Consider the following 20,434-nt stretch of genomic DNA (forward strand, 5'->3'; position numbering starts at 1 on the left):
CCAGCGCCGCCCTTTCGCATACGTGTGTACGTGTTCACTCATTTAACACCCCCTCCTACAACCAAGTTAACCAATTTAGCCATCGACCCAAGTAAGTCGCAATTTAACACCCCATTTCACAACCACGTTAACCAATTTAGCCATCGACCCAAGTAAGTCGCACTTTAACACCCCGTTAACCAAGTATATGCTCCGCATCCTCCTCAGTGTTCCCCCGAGGGAAACTGCGGGCAATTTTTTTTGTGCGTCTAATTGGTTCAGAGCTTCATGGCTGCAGAAGTGCGACTGCAAAATCGGACAGCGAGCGACAAAAAGCGCCCATTTGCGACTAATTAGGCGCGCTACTGCGAGTCACACGTGTGAACGAGTTTTAACGCAGCCACAAGTTCCTTTTTCTCGCAGACCTCCTGGCAGCTACTTATGGGACTCATCCATTTCTCTCAATGGCCGGCACGGCTGGGAGTCGTCCTTCTAGCCACTTCAGCCGTTGCCCAGGCTACACAGCAACTATGGATAAAGTCATGGACGGACGCGTCGACTGCTGACCTGAACGGGGCAACCGGCGGCCATCGTTACTGGATCGGGGTGCTAGTCGGCATCGGCGTCGCCAATGGTGAACACTGCGTACTATCGGCGTCAAATGAAACGCGAACAGTGGAGTGTGTGGAATAAGCACCAGTGACGCTAGAGCGTACTGCTTTCAGTCACTCGTCACCATCGATAAGTGCGCACATCCGGTTTGAAAGCACTTCGCGATCCCTTGCAGTATTACTCCTCGCGTTCTAGTACTGATATGCTAATGATAGGGGCCAGCGTGCGCCTGCCAAGCGTTTATTATGTTTCACTTTCAATTTTCATTTATCTTAAAGTCCTTCATTTGGAACACCAGAAACAAAACAGGAGCGAAAATAACAGCGTATTCATGGTGTGAATGACGGTGAGTGGGCGAAGCTCCAGATATCATTATCTATCTATCTATCTATCTATCTATCTATCTATCTATCTATCTATCTATCTATCTATCTATCTATCTATCTATCTATCTATCTATCTATCTATCTATCTATCTATCTATCTATCTATCTATCTATCTATCTATCTATCTATCTATCTATCTATCTATCTATCTATCTATCTATCTATCTATCTATCTACAGACAGACAGACAGACAGACAGACAGACAGACAGACAGACAGACAGACAGACAGACAGACAGACAGATAGATAGATAGATAGATAGATAGATAGATAGATAGATAGATAGATAGATAGATAGATAGATAGATAGATAGATTACGGCGGCTTTCTTGCAGTGCTGTGTCGACTGTTTGGTGGAGTGCTGCTGGCGGCTACAGCACGCCTGATGTCAGGCTCACTGCATCGCGCCATGCTAGACGGCGTGCTTCGCAGTCCTGTCTCCTTCTTCGACGCATCGCCCCGAGGAAGGGTGCTGAACCGGTTCGCCGGAGACCTGGACTTCGTGGACGCCGAGTCGTTCGTGAGCGGCCTGCAGTGCGTCCAGGGTTCGCTGCTCACCGTGGCCAGCATTGTCGTGGTCGGGACGCAGGCGCCTCTCGTGGTGGCGGTCACAGTTGTCGTCGCCATTCTCGCCGCTTATGGATTTGTGGGTGACACACTTATTGCGAAATTGTTCTATGATCGAAAGGCCCCTGGCAAGTGAGAAAATGCGGAAGTTTCATTTCAGTAGGAAGTTTATTAAGACAAACTGCATTTTTACAGTATGTATCAAATGCGTTTAAATAGAAGTTGGTACCAGTGTCAGGCTTCTGCTACTCGTCTTTTGCTGCATAATAATTTGCGTAGTCAAATTATCAATAACATTAAAGAAATACGGAATGTACACGTGCAAGTACATTCACGTCTTCATTACAATGCAATGAACGTGTAATGTAATGAACCAGTACCAAGTGGCCCATTACACCTTTGCTCCTGCAACAACAATGTTCACACTCCTTAAATGTTCGCAAAGAGAAAACGTCCGTGCATCGCAGGGGAGTTCATCATCTTTACAACACAGGTCACTGGACACTTTGCCGTTCTGGAAACGCAGTTATCATATAACAAAAAAACTGACATCTACGAAAATACGTGAAACACATGAGACGTTGGACCGGAAGTATCTGTTAATAGTTAACAATGTGAACAATGTGATTCAGTATACTTCTGATATTTCTGTGCCTGTTCCGCAAGCTGTTTGTTATGGGGTGGGATGGCAATTTCTTGAGTGAAGGAGGTGATCTAGGCCCGTAGCCAGGAATAATTTTCGGGGTGAGGTGGGAGCACTGGCTGAAGATTTTGAAAAACACCTATCTACATAGTATTTAAAATTACCACTCCATCCGAATTTAGAGGGCTGAGGGTGAGTCCTTAGGGCACCTGCCCCCTCGGCCATGGGCCTGTTGCGAGGTTCAAGAACTGCCTACATCGCATCTCCACCAGCACTGAGTTATGGTGCCAGTAATCGAGTCGTATTGGTTAGTTTAGGTGAATATTGACTAACTGCTGTCAAGCCTGTAACTTTGTTCATGGCTTCTATTTTCCAAAGGTTTCTAAACCACACCTGATTATATAAAAAGTTGTGGCATTCTGCTTTCCAGCGTTTGCCTGCCTATGTACTCACACTTTAGATGACTTCTTTTTTGTTTTGTTTCCACTCCTAACGAGCTTTGAAACGTTAGTCTTTGCAGCTGTTACTCTACACCACGCCCAAACCGCGCACGTAGGACGATACATAGTGAGTCACTGCTCTTTTCCGTTCGGTCCTTCTCAGGTGACGGCCGTGAGCGTGTCGCACAGCTCGCGTTATTTGGACAGCGTTGGAGCATCGAAGCTGTTTCAGCACATGACCGAGACCCTGGAATCCTTGAGCAGTGTGAGGGCCTACGGAGTGGTGGACCGATTTCAACGCCACTTCGCCCGGCTGAGCGACGTCTGCCTGAGGGGCTACGCGTCGTACGGCGCCGCCTACCGCTTCACGCGTTCCCTGACGGCGGTGGGAGGCTTCGCGGTCGTGCTCTCCTCCCTCCTGCTCAGCATCTTGAATTCGGCGCCGACAGATCCGAGCAGTTTGGGACTCGCCCTCAGTTCCGCCACATCGGTAAGCACGTGATTACGCTGTTATTCAAGGTGCACCGGACAACTTAATCGAACTGTAGGCTTTAAAGAAGTACTGAGGCGAACGGAAGACATCGCAAAAGCGACGTTTTTCGTTTCCTCCATATGCAATGCCAACGCTCCTCACACCCACTGGAGCCCCGCCGCGGTGGTATAGTGGCTAAGGTACTCGGCTGCTGACCCGCAGGTCGCGGGTTCGAATCCCGGCTGCAGCGGCTGCATTTCCGATGGAGGCGGAAATGTTGTAGGCCCGTGTGCTCAGATTTGGGTGCACGTTAAAGAACCCCAGGTGGTCGAAATTTCCGGAGCCCTCCACTACAGCGTCTCTCATAATCATAAGGTGGTTTTGGGACGTTAAACGCCACATATCAATCAATCAATCACACACACCGGAGTCGAACAACTCGCATAAAGTATATCGCTTTGACGTTAAAGGTTTCGTCGCTGAGAAACTGTGAGGCAGTCCTTCTTCAGTTGGCATTAGTCCTTCGAGTCAAGACAGTTTGCGAAATTCACGATCTCTGCGTCCTGCATGCAGCATAAATCACAGGGAGAGAGCGGTTTAGCGATAGGAACTACTCTATTCTTTGTTTCTCTTTGATTGCGATAGCAATTATGTGCAAACTCTTCACTGGATTTTGCCGCTGGCGCCGCGTCGACGTGGGTGTCGCCGACACTCACCGTATATGTATACGTATATGTATGCGTTACGTATATATATGAAAATTCAAAAAAGAAAAAAATTCTGAAAACGACTTTTGCGCGCAGAATTGGACGTAGAACCTCCGAGTCGTGAATGTGAGGCGGCAACCACTAAGCCACCGAGGAGCACGTCCTTGAATGCGCAAACGGCAAGCTATTTATATCTACCACTTACCGCTGGTGATGGGCATCTTGGGGGGGGGGAGGCAGCTATTGTGTTTTTAGAATTACCAGCAAGATGGCGCAATAATCGGGCGGCGTCGTGCGCCTAGGGGGGGGGGGGGATTGTGCTGTCAAGTTTTCAGCATTACCACCAAAATGGTGCAATGAGCGCGCGGCAGCGCGCGTTCTCATCTCCCACGTGTACTTTGCTCCTCAGAGTGGAGAAGCTGGAGGCAAGCTCGCGCGCCCACATCTTGCAGTGGGGAGAATCGTACGTCTTGGCTAGCCTTTGGGTTTCGGCGGAACGTTTCTGTTGTAGTTACTGGGCGGACAAAGGTCACTGCAATCGTTGCACAGTCTCCGTTTGCGAAAAGGTCACGCTTTTCAGACACAGTGAAGTAACAACTGAGACGCTTATTCGCGTTCATCTGTACCTGTGAGTACGTTTCGTGCGTCATTCGTACGTGAGAAACACTGGGAACGTTTCGATTTGCTTGCCATTCGGCGCGTGATCTTCCAATTTGTTGCTATCGCGTTCATTTCTTCGCCTTTGATGCAAAGCTATGACTTATTTTTCTTTCCGTCTTGCTCTGTTGATATTTTGTCCCTTGTATGTGTGCTTTTATCTTTCCATACTTATTTTCTCTACTGCTGTCTATATCTTTCGGTTTATCTATTTCGCTCTCTTTGTACTCGTTATCTAGCCTATCCGAATTACTGAATCCTACGCTCGACAAATTAGCGTACTCGTTGTGCGGGAAAAGGTTTTGCGCTCATGACGATAGTTTTTTTACAAGAGCAACAGAGTCTATCCTCGTGAAAAAAATTTAATTGCATTTTTTCTCACTATTGAAGCGTCCGAACTCCTGTGAAGCATATCCGGCCGAGATTCATTGCGATAGCAATTGCGTGGGCACTCTCGACCACTTTTTGTCATTGTCTGCGCCGTTTCCATCGCCGTATGTACCGTATATAGTCCAAGCTGATAATATCCGCAGCTCATCGTATGTTCTACCATGGTTATTTCTCTGGAGCGGCCGTATTTTCTGACATCATTGTTGTTTAGAGCTGTTTATATCGCATCTAAAAGAGTTAGCTTTCAGCCTCACCTCGTGCAACTTCATATACGATGACATATATAGCATTCATTGGATCGCCGGACAAGAAACGACTATTTAAACAGCTTCGCGTTTAATATAAATTTCGTGCTGAAGGCCATATATGGTCCCCCATTACTTTTTTTTTTCATTTTTTGGTGTTGCTTCTTTGTATCAGGAAGGTGGGATAAGATTAGGTAAGTTGATTCTGATTCACATTCCGTCTGACGCATTTAACTCTGGTCTATTCGATTTTTCACCCCACAGAATCTTTCCCAACTGTTGGCCCTTAGCTCAGCGTTATATTAGGTTGTGTAAGGCGATAACGTCAAAGAGCTGGTTTTGCAGAAATCCTGTTGTCGACGTCAGCGTCGTTAGTTGCGAATGAAAAATAGCCCTGTCCGTGACCTAAAGATGAAGACAGATGTAAATAAGAAATAAATAGAAATTTTCGGTTCGAAGCGAGAATCGAACTCTCGCTGTCTGCGCGCCAAGCAGACCTTCTGTCACAGAGCCACGTTATTGTTTGAAATGGAATTAACAAAAAACTATACTGAGGTAATTTGGTGAAAGGAATCTCCTCAGCGCATGTAATATTGCATGACAGAGTCCTATATTCTCACCACGCGTCAAAACAAGTGGATTGCGCAACGAGTGGTAGGTCTGAAGCCACTCACTCATTACGAAGCGTGCAGCTGCACAAATGCACGACGCACCTTACAGATGAGTAGCGGGTACCTAGCCAAATGAGCAAAAGGAAGAACTACGGCGTAGCGGGCAGTCAGCAACTGCACATTCGTTGTGATTCTAAGATAGTTTGACGTTCACCGTATACCGTACGGACGCTACTTTTCTTGCAGCAAGGTTGCAGGCACCGCGCATGGGACCCGCTACAATGTTCGACTCCCTATGGCGAGGCCCAAGCTTCCTTCGAGTTCTATTTCATCCCACAGTGACCTTTATAACCGTGGGCCCTTAGCTCGGTGTTATTGAAGTGGTGCATTTTGTGCACTTCCTCGAAGGAAGTGTGGTTTGGGTATCCACAGACTGGTTCACGTGAGTGGTAAATACGTTGTGCCTCGAGCGTCTTGTGCTTAATATTCGCCCTCCACTCCCTCCTCCCTACCTTCACCATTCTATCACCCATCCACCCACTTCCAGGTGCCGTTGCTACTCATGAGTCTGTGCGTGAAGCTTTTTCTCACGCTACAAATGCTGGTTTCCTTCGAGCGGTGTCTGGATTATACGGCACTTCCTCCCGAGGTAATTCATTATTTTATTCCCTCTGCGTGCTTGTCTTGGTGTGCGTGCGTGCGTGCGTGTGTGTGTGCGCGCGCGCGTGTGTGTGAGTGCGTGTGCGTGTGCGTGTGTGTGCGCGCGTGTGTGTGTGTGTGTGTGTGCGTGTGTGCGTGCACGCGCTTATTCCACGTAACTGTAAGGACTGGAGGACCTTGCCAAATCACTTGCCTCTATTCAAGACATTGTTTATTTTCGATCACGGATATTTGACTCTATACCATAAGCGCGTTTATTCCATGTTAATCTCAAATTTGTTAACGCGTTGCGTTTATCCCATGCTAGCAGTGCTGTATAGTAAGGCATTCTTTTCTGCATTTTTTTGACACTCTCATGTAATTCTTCAGCTCCTATGTATTCTCACATGTACCGCTCGGCTCTTCAATGCCTTCGCGCCTTCAGGGCACCTATAAAGTGACTGATCTGACTGACCTAACTAACTGATTGAACTTACTGATGGAGTGAGTGAGTGAGTGGGTGAGTGGGTGAGTGAGTGACTGAGTGATAGATAGATAGATTAGATAGATAGATAGATAGATAGATAGATAGAGAGAGAGAGAGAGAGAGAGACAGACAGACAGACAGGCAGACAGACAGACAGACAGACAGACAGACAGACAGACTGACAGACAGATAGATAGATAGATAGATAGATAGATAGATAGATAGATAGATAGATAGATAGATAGATAGACAGACAGATAGATATGAAGTGGTGAATTGAAAAAAATAATAATTGAAAAAAGAATTGAAAAAAACGCACGTTGTTTTTTTTTGTTCAGTCACAGTTTGATGCGCCTTTTAATGGAAACGATCCGGGGAATATAAAGGCAACGCTGCCTTTAAAAACGTGGCCATATGATGGAGTCGTCGAGTTTCGAGATTACTCGGCATCGTACCGACCGGGCTTTACAGCCAACGTCCTCGAGAATATCTCTTTCTCGGTGCGGGCCACGGAGAAGGTGAGTCCTCGCGCAACCAAAAAAATAGATCACTGGGCCAGTTCTTCCAGCATGAATATTTTAAGATAAATTAGAGCAAATATTAAGTGGGCAAGGAACAGAAATATTGATACGAGTTCTCATCTGCTTCCCAGTGTTTTATGTGCATCTATTATTAGTGCTAATTTATCTCGACTGCTTGGGGAGCGATCGAGCTTTTCGTAATCATGAATGTTGGACACACTAGCATATTCGGGCTTCCTCATGACATAGGTACAGTTACGATATCATCCGGTCTCAATAGCTCGTAGCTGCTCGCAACTTAAATGCGAAGTTTCAAACGGCCTCGGGTTCTAAATATTTCATTAAGGCGAAAGCCTTGAAAGACTGTTAAGATACGTAAATTGACCATCGTGGCACTGTGACGTTGGAGGGAGTACGAGTGATGCGAAAAATGATCACGCGGTTATGTCACAGTATGACATCATCATGACGTCACTATGCTGTTCTATACTGTGGTGTTACGTGACATTTTGACGTCATCACATGACAACGTCGCTTGGTGATAGGTTGGCCGATTGCGGAGGCGTTGAAAAACCAGGTGTAGTGCAGAACGCTTGCAATGCCATCGCCATCGCCGTCATGTTCTTTATAAAGTGCAAGTAGATTACATCGCCCCACGCATAATGTGCTCCGTGTGATAGCGGAAGGCTTGTGAAGGCTTCATATGGGCGCGGATTCGGCAGAGATGAAACGCGCCGATCGTTTCCGTCGGAAGAAGGAGCATGAAGTGGGGTCGGTCAGAGGGCTGCGTCTCTAGGACAGCATTTGCGAACATTGAGCAAAAGGGCGGGGTGCCATGCACCATCTCCGCATAGACAAGTAAAGGGGACATAACCTTTTAGTGGGCTGTCACCGCTTACTTCGCGTTTAAATGGCAGGCAGCTCGGAAACACCATCGGTCCCCAGATCGGCCGTTTTTTTTTTTACGCCAGCGCTTTGTAGAATTGCGCTAGGTCGGATCCTACAGAAGTTAACTGCTAAATGTGCCACGCTTTTTTTACTGTTAAGCTTTCAAGCTTTTCGTTCACACTTGTGTCGTGTACTTTCTCGTGCTTCTTATGTGTGCGCTCACGGCCATGAGTATACGTTTCAACTTGCTTAATTTGCTACATTACTGCAGCTAGCTTCTAGCCTTACTTCGAATGAAATTTCAATTTCTTGTTATAGCAGGGATTGATTCACTCTTGCAATGAAACCACATTTATGTGTACTCGTTAAAATCCTAATATCTAATGCTCGCTGCAATGCCGCTGCAATGCCGTTTTATGCAATGCCGCTCTAATGCAATGCCGCTCTAATGCTCGCTGCAATGCCGTTTCACCTGAAGTTTGGTTTGCTACCCGTGTTTAATAAACAGGTTGGCGTCGTTGGACGCACGGGGGCCGGCAAGTCATCTCTGGTGCTCGCTCTCCTCCGCATCCTGAGAGCCTCGAAGGGTCGTATCCTGATCGACGGTGTCGACATCGCCCAAGTGCCGCTCAAGAAACTTCGTCGAGCCATTACTGTTATTCCTCAGGTATTTTCCTACTTCTTCGAGACTCCAGATGTCAAATGTAACTGAAATGAACAACAAAAAAAAGAACAAAAAAAAACGCATGACCCTAATCCTTGATCTCGGTGTCTGATGGTAGCACGCGGGTCAGTTTTCGTGTGTTCTGGTGTATACTCCTCCTAGGGGTGGGCGAATAACAAAATTTGGAACCAAATCGAACACGAATAGTAATCGGGTACAATTCGAATAGTTTTCGAGTGGTGAGGCAAACGGTTTGAAATCAGCTCTAAAGAAAGAAAGATATGTGGTACGAAGAAAGGCAGGGAGGTTTACCGGAAAGCAAGTGTCTGGTTTGCTACTCTGCACTGGGTAAGAGGAAATAGCACACAGAAAAGTAAGGAAAAGGGAATGAGAGAAAAAGAGCGGAACGGAAGCGAAAACACACAAACACACTAAAACGTCCCAAACGTTCGACGAGGTGGGTTGCTCGCAGAAACTTCAGGTGGGCCTTCGTCGCTTTTCGGCGTGAAGCTCGATGAAAGCAGCCCTAGAATGGTAATGTAACCTTTTATAAAACTTCCAGAGAATTCCGAATTTCCCAACACTTGAAACAAATATGCACAAGCTTCAAAAAAGTGACGTTACAATTAATTTTGAGCGACAAAAATACCACAAATATGTAAACTAATGAACGCTTGTATAAAGCAGCAAGTATAGAGCCTATGAAATATTTTGTAAGCGAAGACTCAAATACAGCGGTAATCACAATATGCAAGGATGCTCCTTGTCAACCGCTTTAGGTAAAACTGATGTACAAATACTAAACAATATTCGCGAGTCAGCATCATTATCGTGTGTCAGATTTCTTTGAGCACGAAACCGTGCGTGAATGTGCTGTCGCTACACTCGGGGTCAATCTCGCGTCACCAGTTCAAATGTCACGCAGGACCCGAGCCTAGTGCGAGGCACTCTGCGCATGAACCTCGACCCCACAGAGGCGCACTCCGACGAGCAACTGTGGCAGGCTGTGCGCCAAGCTCATTTGGCACCGCTGGTCAAAGGTCACCCGGCGGGACTGGACATGGAGACCGCGGACGGAGGCGCCAATCTGAGGTGCGCAGAGCATCGTTCGCGTAGGCTCTTGTTCTGGATTTTGTGTCTGAGCCCTTTGAGAAGACACATTTCCAGTTAAAAAATGTTTCTCTAAAATGTTCAGTGAAACGTCGATGAACGATTGAACGTTTTAACGTAATGCGAACGCTTGCGAGTGAACCTAAATTGTCATATAATATTTGCTATATTTGTTTCAGTTTCCTATTTCATTTTGACTTCGCGCAATTCAGACATACATTTGTTTTTTATATATTTTTGGGGGAGAGAAGGCAGAATATAGAGGAACGGACTAAGCTAGGTGCTGTATATCGTATTATATCTACGACAATAGAACCATGACAGACAAATAGTAAGCACATCCTCATTACATAGCCTCGCAAACTTTTTGCAGCCCTCCTGTAACGCTCCTGCTATTCGTCAAGGATATCGGACTTGTTTAGCGTCTGTGATATCAAACAAAGAACTGCTGCTGCGTCGGCGGCAGTACTGACTCTCCCGCTGGGCATCTCTGACTTGTTCTCCCAGTTTTCCTTGCGGTGCGCTTCCTACGAAAATAGTTAGAAGATGTTCAAATTACAAAGACTGCTTTACAGAAAAGAAGAGAAGAGGGATTTCAAGGGCTTGCTGAATGTTAATATATACTGAGAACTGAAAAGCAATAAGCCCATCGAAAATATAGAAGTTATTTCTAATACGTATACATATATCTGATATAACTAATATAATATAGCACATATGATATAACCTTCGAACTTCGTATTCGAAGGCTTCAGGTTCGGTCACTGCATGTCAGCGTCAAGTTATCGTTTCATCTGCTTTGCTTTCTCCACATTTAATAATAATAAAAAAAAGGTTCTTGGGCGGAAGTGCTCGCGTGAATTCGAACGTGCGCGTGAATTTGTGTGGTTTTTTCTCTCTCGCTGTTCTCTTTGTTGTGAGCAAGAAGGTTGGTTGTAGGTGTAAACTGAAACGGACAGAATATTGATTCAATGTGAGAGGGAGTGGCAGAAATGGATCTTAGAGCCGTTGTGGCACAATAAAATGTACCTCCTTGGCTAATCGGAAGGATCAACTTGGAACCTTTCGTTGACAGCCAATGTGGTATAGGCTAACACCGAACGCCATGGTAGATTAGAGGCTGTGACGTTGTACCGTTATACTCGAGGTCCCATATTCCATTCTCACGGTGATGGGGGCGCATTTTGATGGGAGGGGGGGGGGGGAAATCACAGCCTATTCACGAAGTGAATGATGACGTGGGGGGAGAAGCGCGGACGGACATTCGCACGGATGCTTCGCCTCACTCATCATCATTCACTCCGTGGATATGCGGTGACACCGTTTTTATTGACATGCAATGCAATGCAGCTGGCTACTACGAGGACTACGATGACAGGGGACATACGACCCACGGCATTATATTATTATTATTATTATTATTATTATTATTATTATTATTATTATTATTATTATTATTATTATTATTATTATTATTATTATTATTATTATTGTTTTCTCTTCGCCTATGGACTGTATCAAGTGTCTATCTAGTTCAGTGTTTCTTGCTGAGGCAAGGTGCGTTCGGCCAAACATTACTGTGGACAGGTTAATACGCGTATTTATAGTCCCCGTTATTATGGTGTCTTGGCTCTTATATTGCTCATGAGTTAAGATGTATTTCCATGATATCTAGAGACGTTAAGTGGTTTTTATAAATTTCATTTCCGTAATTTTCTTTTACGTAATGATTATGTCGACTGAAATATCTGCGTGCGTATGTGTTTTTTAAGGTTCTGCTGTTCGTATAGTTATTTGTTGTTTGGTGTACTCAATTTATTCAATAGGTAAGGAGTAGTCGGTGGCGAATTTGTCTGTCTGCCTCTTACACGTTTGCCATTTCTTGGAATCAAGTCAGTTACCCTTAATGACCAGTGGTTATCTTGCCTAGGTACTCATAGTTGAAATCAAGAAATCATGAACATGGGCTGGACACGTAGCGCATAGGCGCGATAACCACTGGTCACTAAGTGTAACTGACTGGATTCCAATAGGTGGCAAACGCACAAGAGAAAGACGGAAAATACGGCGAGCAGAGGGGACTAAGATGTTTACAGGTCTATCAGCAGAAAGCACAGGACCGGGTTGATTGGCGGAACATGGGAGAGGCCTTTCCCCTGAAATGGACGTAGTTAGGCTGATGATGATGATGGTGTTGATGATGATGATGATTTGCGTGCCAACATCTACATCTCGTCATATCAATAACACAATATATGTGAAACTTTTCATAATGTGTCAGCAAGAATGACACTTTCTTACAGATTGCTGAAAAATTAAGCAGGCGTTCTATATACCCCTCTAGGGGGCAGTTGTCAACCTGTTTTCTCCTTTCCGATAAATCCTTGTGTACGTGTGTGTGCAAATCAAATAATAATAATAATAATAATAATAATAATAATAATAATAATAATAATAATAATAATAATAATAATAATAATAATAATAATAATAATAATAATAATAATAACAACAACAATAATAATAATAATAACAACAACAATAATAATAATAATAATAATAATAATAATAATAATAATAATAATAAACGACAGTCAGGGATGACAGGAGCTTGCGATGATAATAGCGCAAGCAGCAGTTGTTTGCTCTACTAATACTATTACTACTACTACTACTACTACTACACAGAAGTTAAAAAAACAGCGCTAAAAAGACGGGACAAGAAAGGACAACAGGACAGGGCGCTGACTAGCAACCAAATATGTTTATTTCTTCAGTCAGCATACATATATACCACCGCACTATCGCAAAAAACAGCCTACGCAGCGGCATGTGAGCCTGCGCAGAGGCATTCAAAAAATTAGTTTGACAGAAATTTGACCTCCTTAGGAAGGAGGGAAATGGAAGGGAGGCTAACACATGCCTCACCACTGTTATGAATGTGAAAAGCTTCCGAAATGAGACGTGCACGTTCATCGTGGTAGTATGATAAGAAAATGGTATCTTTAAAAGATGGGTGGCAACCGCAGTTGTTACAGTGAAGGGAAAGCTGACTATCTGTAGCGCGATTATGAACTTTGTTTGAATGCTCGCGCAAGCGGTCATTAGCACAACGGCCCGTTTGCCCTATATAACACCGACCACAGGAAAGAGGAATCTTGTAAACAACGCCATGACGACATTTCACAAACTTGTGCCTGTGCTTCTTAGTACATCCTTTTTTGTACGGTGCCTCACGATTAACATGCTGGCACAAGCTGCCTAGCTTATTTTGGGCAGAAAATAGCAGCTTAATGCCTGCCCTGGCGACAACTTTTTTTAGATTGTGCGCTACCTTGTGCACATAGGGGATAACTGCTACGCTTTTCAGCCAGCTTTTTTCGGACTGCACAGTGGCCAGGCGCTTGTCCTTACAGACTGCTACTAGGCTTTCAGCAATACTAGTCAAAAGCGTTGCAGGAAAACCTGCAAGCTTCAGGCGGTCAACTTGCGAAAAGAAACACTTTTCAACTTGGTGGTCACAGGACCTGTAGAGCGCCGCCTTCATGCAAGCTCTTGCAATGCCGCGTTTAACAATTTTTGAGTGCGCCGAAGAAAAGGGAAGAAGGGCCTTTTTTGACCTGGGTGCGTAACCCCAACACACGTGGCTGTTTGAGAACGACAGTTCTAAGTCTAAAAAGCGTAGTTTGTTATCTGAAGGATGCTCAGTCTTCAATTCAAAAGAACTTAATTCTGCGCGGAACACGTCAATTATTTTAGAAGCAGCAGGCTGCGCGTCAGGTGGGTTAGAGCGGTAAAAAATTAAAAAATCATCCACGTAGCGCATCACTTTTACCGTGCTCGTCTGATCTAGCTTGCTCTCTAGATTGCGGTCATAGCTAGCCAATAAAAGGTCACTCAGAATGGGGGCGATGCAAGACCCTATGCACACTCCTTTACGTTGTATAAAAAGCTTATCATCCAGGCAGATGAAGGTCGATTGCATATAAAACTTTAAAAGTGCTAAAAACCGATGGACAGTGATTCCACAAGCGTTTTGGAACTTAAGAACCCCGAATCTGTCTATGCAATAGCCTACTTCAGTACACACTTCTTCCTGAGGGAGCGAATAATATAAGTCCTTAATGTCTATGGAAAAAGCGCGCACACCTTCTGGACACTCATCCTGGAGAAAGGTAGAAACAGTACCTGGCGCCCTTATGAGGTAGGGGTCGTCGACGTCGAGAAGGCCCAAGAACCTTTGCAGAAACACTCCCATCTCACGTTGCCAGGTTCCTCGCTCAGAAACTATAGTCCAGAACGGGCACAATTCTTTATGGGTCTTGGCACTGAAGAAAGCTGATAGGCAGGTCTCTTTGCAGGCTTTTACAGACTTAGCCAGTTTTGCAAGTCCGGCTTTTTCGCACAGCTGGACGGCCCTTGTCTTTACCTTCGCAGGAACCACTCCTTTTACTTCATTGAAGTTCTCAAGAATGGCCGCGGCTGCTTTTTCTTTGTAGAGACTTCGAGGCAACACGACGAATCCCCCTTCCTTGTCGGAGAGGAGAAGCTTCAGCCCTGCTTCTCGAAGAGAGGTAACCATAGTGCGAAGCCTGGCACTGTTGCCTTTTTTTACCCGCTGAGGTAGGCAGTCCACGCCTTCTCTGACGCACCTGTCGGATTCATCCATGCTTGCTCTACCAGCAGCTGTTCTCACCAAGCTGAGCAACTCTGTCTTGTCCAGATCAGGGTGCTCACAATACTTTGGACCGAGCCTCAGAAGATCAGCCACGTTGTTCGGGATTGAGGCTTCTCCGAGCACCAGGACATCCTGACCTGGCACATACTTCCGATGCTTGCTCCTGGGCAGTCGAACGAATATGTTGCCCCACAGGAAGTCGGCGGTCTGGGACGCCAGTCGTAGATCTTCAATGAACTTCTTCTGGGCACTGGGGTAAGGCAGTTCGTTGCGGTTCAAAAACTGCAGGCAGTCGGTGTAGAAGCGAACTTGTCGGCATGCTTCAGACCTCAAAATCCGGCACATTCTTTTTGCGTGCCCTTCTGAAGGCCTCATAGCCCCAAAAAGAAGGGCAACTTCTGGCGGAAGGTAGGAATGTTTGAGCGAGTAGGCATAGAGACGAGCTCTACAAGTCGCAGTGGCGAGCAGGTTGATGCAGATGACTGAAGAACGTAAACACGAAAAAGACACGAATGATGAAAAAGGGCCCGATGTAGTAGAAATAAACTGCAGAAGCGTACGCATTTGGGCTGGTTGGTTCATGTTCACAGAAGTTAAAAAAACAGCGCTAAAAAGACGGGACAAGAAAGGACAACAGGACAGGGCGCTGACTAGCAACCAAATATGTTTATTTCTTCAGTCAGCATACATATATACCACCGCACTATCGCAAAAAACAGCCTACGCAGCGGCATGTGAGCCTGCGCAGAGGCATTCAAAAAATTAGTTTGACAGAAATTTGACCTCCTTAGGAAGGAGGGAAATGGAAGGGAGGCTAACACATGCCTCACCACTGTTATGAATGTGAAAAGCTTCCGAAATGAGACGTGCACGTTCATCGTGGTAGTATGATAAGAAAATGGTATCTTTAAAAGATGGGTGGCAACCGCAGTTGTTACAGTGAAGGGAAAGCTGACTATCTGTAGCGCGATTATGAACTTTGTTTGAATGCTCGCGCAAGCGGTCATTAGCACAACGGCCCGTTTGCCCTATATAACACCGACCACAGGAAAGAGGAATCTTGTAAACAACGCCATGACGACATTTCACAAACTTGTGCCTGTGCTTCTTAGTACATCCTTTTTTGTACGGTGCCTCACGATTAACATGCTGGCACAAGCTGCCTAGCTTATTTTGGGCAGAAAATAGCAGCTTAATGCCTGCCCTGGCGACAACTTTTTTTAGATTGTGCGCTACCTTGTGCACATAGGGGATAACTGCTACGCTTTTCAGCCAGCTTTTTTCGGACTGCACAGTGGCCAGGCGCTTGTCCTTACAGACTGCTACTAGGCTTTCAGCAATACTAGTCAAAAGCGTTGCAGGAAAACCTGCAAGCTTCAGGCGGTCAACTTGCGAAAAGAAACACTTTTCAACTTGGTGGTCACAGGACCTGTAGAGCGCCGCCTTCATGCAAGCTCTTGCAATGCCGCGTTTAACAATTTTTGAGTGCGCCGAAGAAAAGGGAAGAAGGGCCTTTTTTGACCTGGGTGCGTAACCCCAACACACGTGGCTGTTTGAGAACGACAGTTCTAAGTCTAAAAAGCGTAGTTTGTTATCTGAAGGATGCTCAGTCTTCAATTCAAAAGAACTTAATTCTGCGCGGAACACGTCAATTATTTTAGAAGCAGCAGGCTGCGCGTCAGGTGGGTTAGTGCGGTAAAAAATTAAAAAATCATCCACGTAGCGCATCACTTTTACCGTGCTCGTCTGATCTAGCTTGCTCTCTAGATTGCGGTCATAGCTAGCCAATAAAAGGTCACTCAGAATGGGGGCGATGCAAGACCCTATGCACACTCCTTTACGTTGTATAAAAAGCTTATCATCCAGGCAGATGAAGGTCGATTGCATATAAAACTTTAAAAGTGCTAAAAACCGATGGACAGTGATTCCACAAGCGTTTTGGAACTTAAGAACCCCGAATCTGTCTATGCAATAGCCTACTTCAGTACACACTTCTTCCTGAGGGAGCGAATAATATAAGTCCTTAATGTCTATGGAAAAAGCGCGCACACCTTCTGGACACTCATCCTGGAGAAAGGTAGAAACAGTACCTGGCGCCCTTATGAGGTAGGGGTCGTCGACGTCGAGAAGGCCCAAGAACCTTTGCAGAAACACTCCCATCTCACGTTGCCAGGTTCCTCGCTCAGAAACTATAGTCCGGAACGGGCACAATTCTTTATGGGTCTTGGCACTGAAGAAAGCTGATAGGCAGGTCTCTTTGCAGGCTTTTACAGACTTAGCCAGTTTTGCAAGTCCGGCTTTTTTGCACAGCTGGACGGCCCTTGTCTTTACCTTCGCAGGAACCACTCCTTTTACTTCATTGAAGTTCTCAAGAATGGCCGCGGCTGCTTTTTCTTTGTAGAGACTTCGAGGCAACACGACGAATCCCCCTTCCTTGTCGGAGAGGAGAAGCTTCAGCCCTGCTTCTCGAAGAGAGGTAACCATAGTGCGAAGCCTGGCACTGTTGCCTTTTTTTACCCGCTGAGGTAGGCAGTCCACGCCTTCTCTGACGCACCTGTCGGATTCATCCATGCTTGCTCTACCAGCAGCTGTTCTCACCAAGCTGAGCAACTCTGTCTTGTCCAGATCAGGGTGCTCACAATACTTTGGACCGAGCCTCAGAAGATCAGCCTCGTTGAACGTGCACGTCTCATTTCGGAAGCTTTTCACATTCATAACAGTGGTGAGGCATGTGTTAGCCTCCCTTCCATTTCCCTCCTTCCTAAGGAGGTCAAATTTCTGTCAAACTAATTTTTTGAATGCCTCTGCGCAGGCTCACATGCCGCTGCGTAGGCTGTTTTTTGCGATAGTGCGGTGGTATATATGTATGCTGACTGAAGAAATAAACATATTTGGTTGCTAGTCAGCGCCCTGTGCTGTTGTCCTTTCTTGTCCCGTCTTTTTAGCGCTGTTTTTTTAACTTCTGTGAACATGAACCAACCAGCCCAAATGCGTACGCTTCTACTACTACTACTACTACTACCAGCACAGGTAATAATAATAATAATAGTATCTTATAAATATCACGCAGCGTTGGTCAACGCCAGCTGGTGTGCCTCGCCCGTGCCTTGCTTCGTGACTCGAAGATCTTGTTCCTGGACGAAGCCACCTCGCAGATGGACGGCGACACGGACCGCCTGATCCAGGCCACGCTCAGGGAGGCCTTCGCCAAAAGCACGCTCATCGCCATCGCACACCGCATACACACCGTGCTCGACTACGACAGGTACGCGAGCACAGCGTACCGCATAGTTCGTCATGCAGGCAAGACTTCAGATGTCTCTTCAAAGGCGAGAAGGGAGAGTCGGTGTCGACACCTGTTATGAAAAAAAAAATCGTGTGGTTACGTCACGGGCTACTAAAACATAAGATCTCATCATGACGTCGCCACAACGTCACATGACGACGTCATTCCACAACATCGTAGCTCGGTAAAGGGGAGGGGGGGAGGTGCAAATCACGGAGACACTGCGGAACCGCATGAGGTGTAAAAATATTGCACTGCCTCCAATCTTCGAGGCCACGCAAAGCGACGTTAGGTGCAGAAGGCTTACGAAAAGAAGCAAGGAGAGATCAACACATCGACTTAGAACAAAAAGAAGATAGCTTTTTTTCTTCGACCAAAGAGACCGGAAAGGAAGTTTTTTTTTTTCATATCTTGGGAACCTCGATTGATATGAGGGGTTTAACCTCCGAAAACCACCATTAAGTTATGAGAGACGCTGTAGTGGAGGGCTCCGGAAATTTTGGCCACTTGGAGTTCTTTAACGTGCACCCAAATCTGAGCACATGGGCCTTTTGAGCATTTTCGCCTCCATCGGAAATGCAGCCGCCGCAGACGAGATTCGATACCGGAATCTGCGGGTCAGCAACCGAGTACCTTAGCCACTAGACCACTGTGGCGGGGTCTTCAGAAAACGTTGCCGAGCGCTTCAGCGTGACTGTTTCCTTGGTAGATCGACTGTCGCGCTTCAGTCACATGGATGGGTCATTCGCAGACTTCTTAAGTTGTAGCCGACTATAGGTAAAAAGCAAGGCAACGTATACGTCTAACCAACGAAGGTTTGCGTTCTTCTGCTCCAAGCGTGCTAAAAAATAAAGGAAGAGAGGAAGGGGTGTTTCAGCCAGTTATCGGCTGAAGCAGATTTTTCGTAAATGTTCTTAAGAAAATTTTCAGGGAAGTTCAACAAGTTAGGCAAGAATCACAATTCATTGTATCTATAGTTTCGTTTTTTAAACACTAACATCGTTTTGTAAGGCTCAAGCAGTTTTTTTTACTTACAGAATACTCGTCATGGATGAGGGACGGGTGAGAGAATACGACACGCCGACTTCGTTACTCACCAACCCTGACAGCGCCTTCTATAAGATGGCCATGAACGCTGGCTTCACAGCGGATCCAAGGAATTACCCGCTTGCCTTAACTTCGTTATGACCTTGTGACTCCCCAATAAAGCACTTCAAAACGTGACACGGCCGGCACACTGACATGATTGATCGATTGATTGTTAATTCATGGTGAAGGAAAGGAGCTTGCATATTACTGAAGCATTAGGAAGACCGAAGGTTAGAAACTGTCATCGGGATCTCCTATCAATAGTTTTAGGCATGGTGTGAAGCAGTATGAAGCGATATGATGAAGCAGTATTGTGAGACGGTCACCGCTGCAAATAACACCGGAATGTCGCTTTCAGTGCTCGCAGACGGGCTACAGGTTGTCGTAGAAAGGGCAAGCGGTCACCACAGTCACCGGGCAAGCGATATTCTACGTCACTCAGGGCGACCGAAACTGTCGCTGAAGCTGAACGGCTCAGAATTCAATCGACATTATTTCGCAGAGTGCGAAAATAATGAAACTCAAGCATTCCCTTTGCCAATGTACCTGATCCGTATTTTCCTTCTCGCAGGATGGTTGCAGCAGGGTGGAAGCTACGAGGTGCAAACAACATGCTTGCGCAGTGAAATGGTTTTGTAATGGCGTTATAATTGAATATGGGGTTGAGAAACCTACTTGTTTCGCAAGCATTATGTCTAAGCAAAATATCGTACGCTAATCACGATTCGCCTGTGCACCCATTGGCAAATTAAGTCAGGACGGGCGAGCAGAGACAGCAACAAGATATAACTAAATTTAATTTAAATTTCATCACCGTGCCGTCTGTTGTTGAGCGTCTACACTCGACAACTAAGGCGAGACACATTCGTGTTGCAAGGTGGCAAGTTGGGCCAGTTGGATTACGTTCATAATTGAAAATTTTGTTGAAGCGCACTAAAGAACAGACGGACAGAAGGCTGACAAGGACAGCGCTTGTACTCACAACTGAATATTTATTAGTAAAGAAAATTTATTCAAAGCGGATTCATGGTCTTTCGCGCATGTGCGTCAGAACAGGGTGCAACAGATACCGCTCGTGTCAGGATTACAAAATTGTCCATATTATGTGTCATTTATCATATTTTACAAGTACTAGGTGTCGAGATACGCGCATTCTTTATCATTCAGCACAATCGTAGCTTGGCTAACACAGTCATGTCCCCTCTTTCGGATGTGGTAAGATTCCACTTCTCACTTGTTAGCTGATCCTTGTGTCGAAATAATAAGCCTCTTCTGTCCGTCTGTTTTTTAGTGCGCTTCAACAAAATTTTCGATTAAGAACATTCGTGTTGCTCCGCCAGCCTTGCGGCAGCTTGTGTCTG

General features: G+C 45.7%; 1 protein-coding gene across 1 annotated transcript; it reads left to right on the forward strand.

The window, feature by feature from the left end:
- Positions 1 to 1,320: 1,320 nt before the first annotated feature.
- LOC142771548 (ATP-binding cassette sub-family C member 3-like) lies at positions 1,321 to 19,208 on the forward strand. The gene is made up of 8 exons (XM_075873160.1): positions 1,321 to 1,625; positions 2,793 to 3,119; positions 6,259 to 6,360; positions 7,176 to 7,355; positions 8,755 to 8,913; positions 9,836 to 10,002; positions 17,769 to 17,963; positions 19,022 to 19,208. Exons 1-8 carry the CDS (start codon positions 1,365 to 1,367, stop codon positions 19,170 to 19,172), a joined length of 1,542 nt encoding a protein of 513 aa, XP_075729275.1. The 5' UTR covers positions 1,321 to 1,364; the 3' UTR covers positions 19,173 to 19,208.
- The last annotated feature ends 1,226 nt before the right edge of the window (positions 19,209 to 20,434 follow it).

The sequence above is a fragment of the Rhipicephalus microplus genome, chromosome 9 (genome assembly GCF_043290135.1).
Source record: "Rhipicephalus microplus isolate Deutch F79 chromosome 9, USDA_Rmic, whole genome shotgun sequence".
NCBI lineage: Eukaryota > Metazoa > Arthropoda > Arachnida > Ixodida > Ixodidae > Rhipicephalus > Rhipicephalus microplus.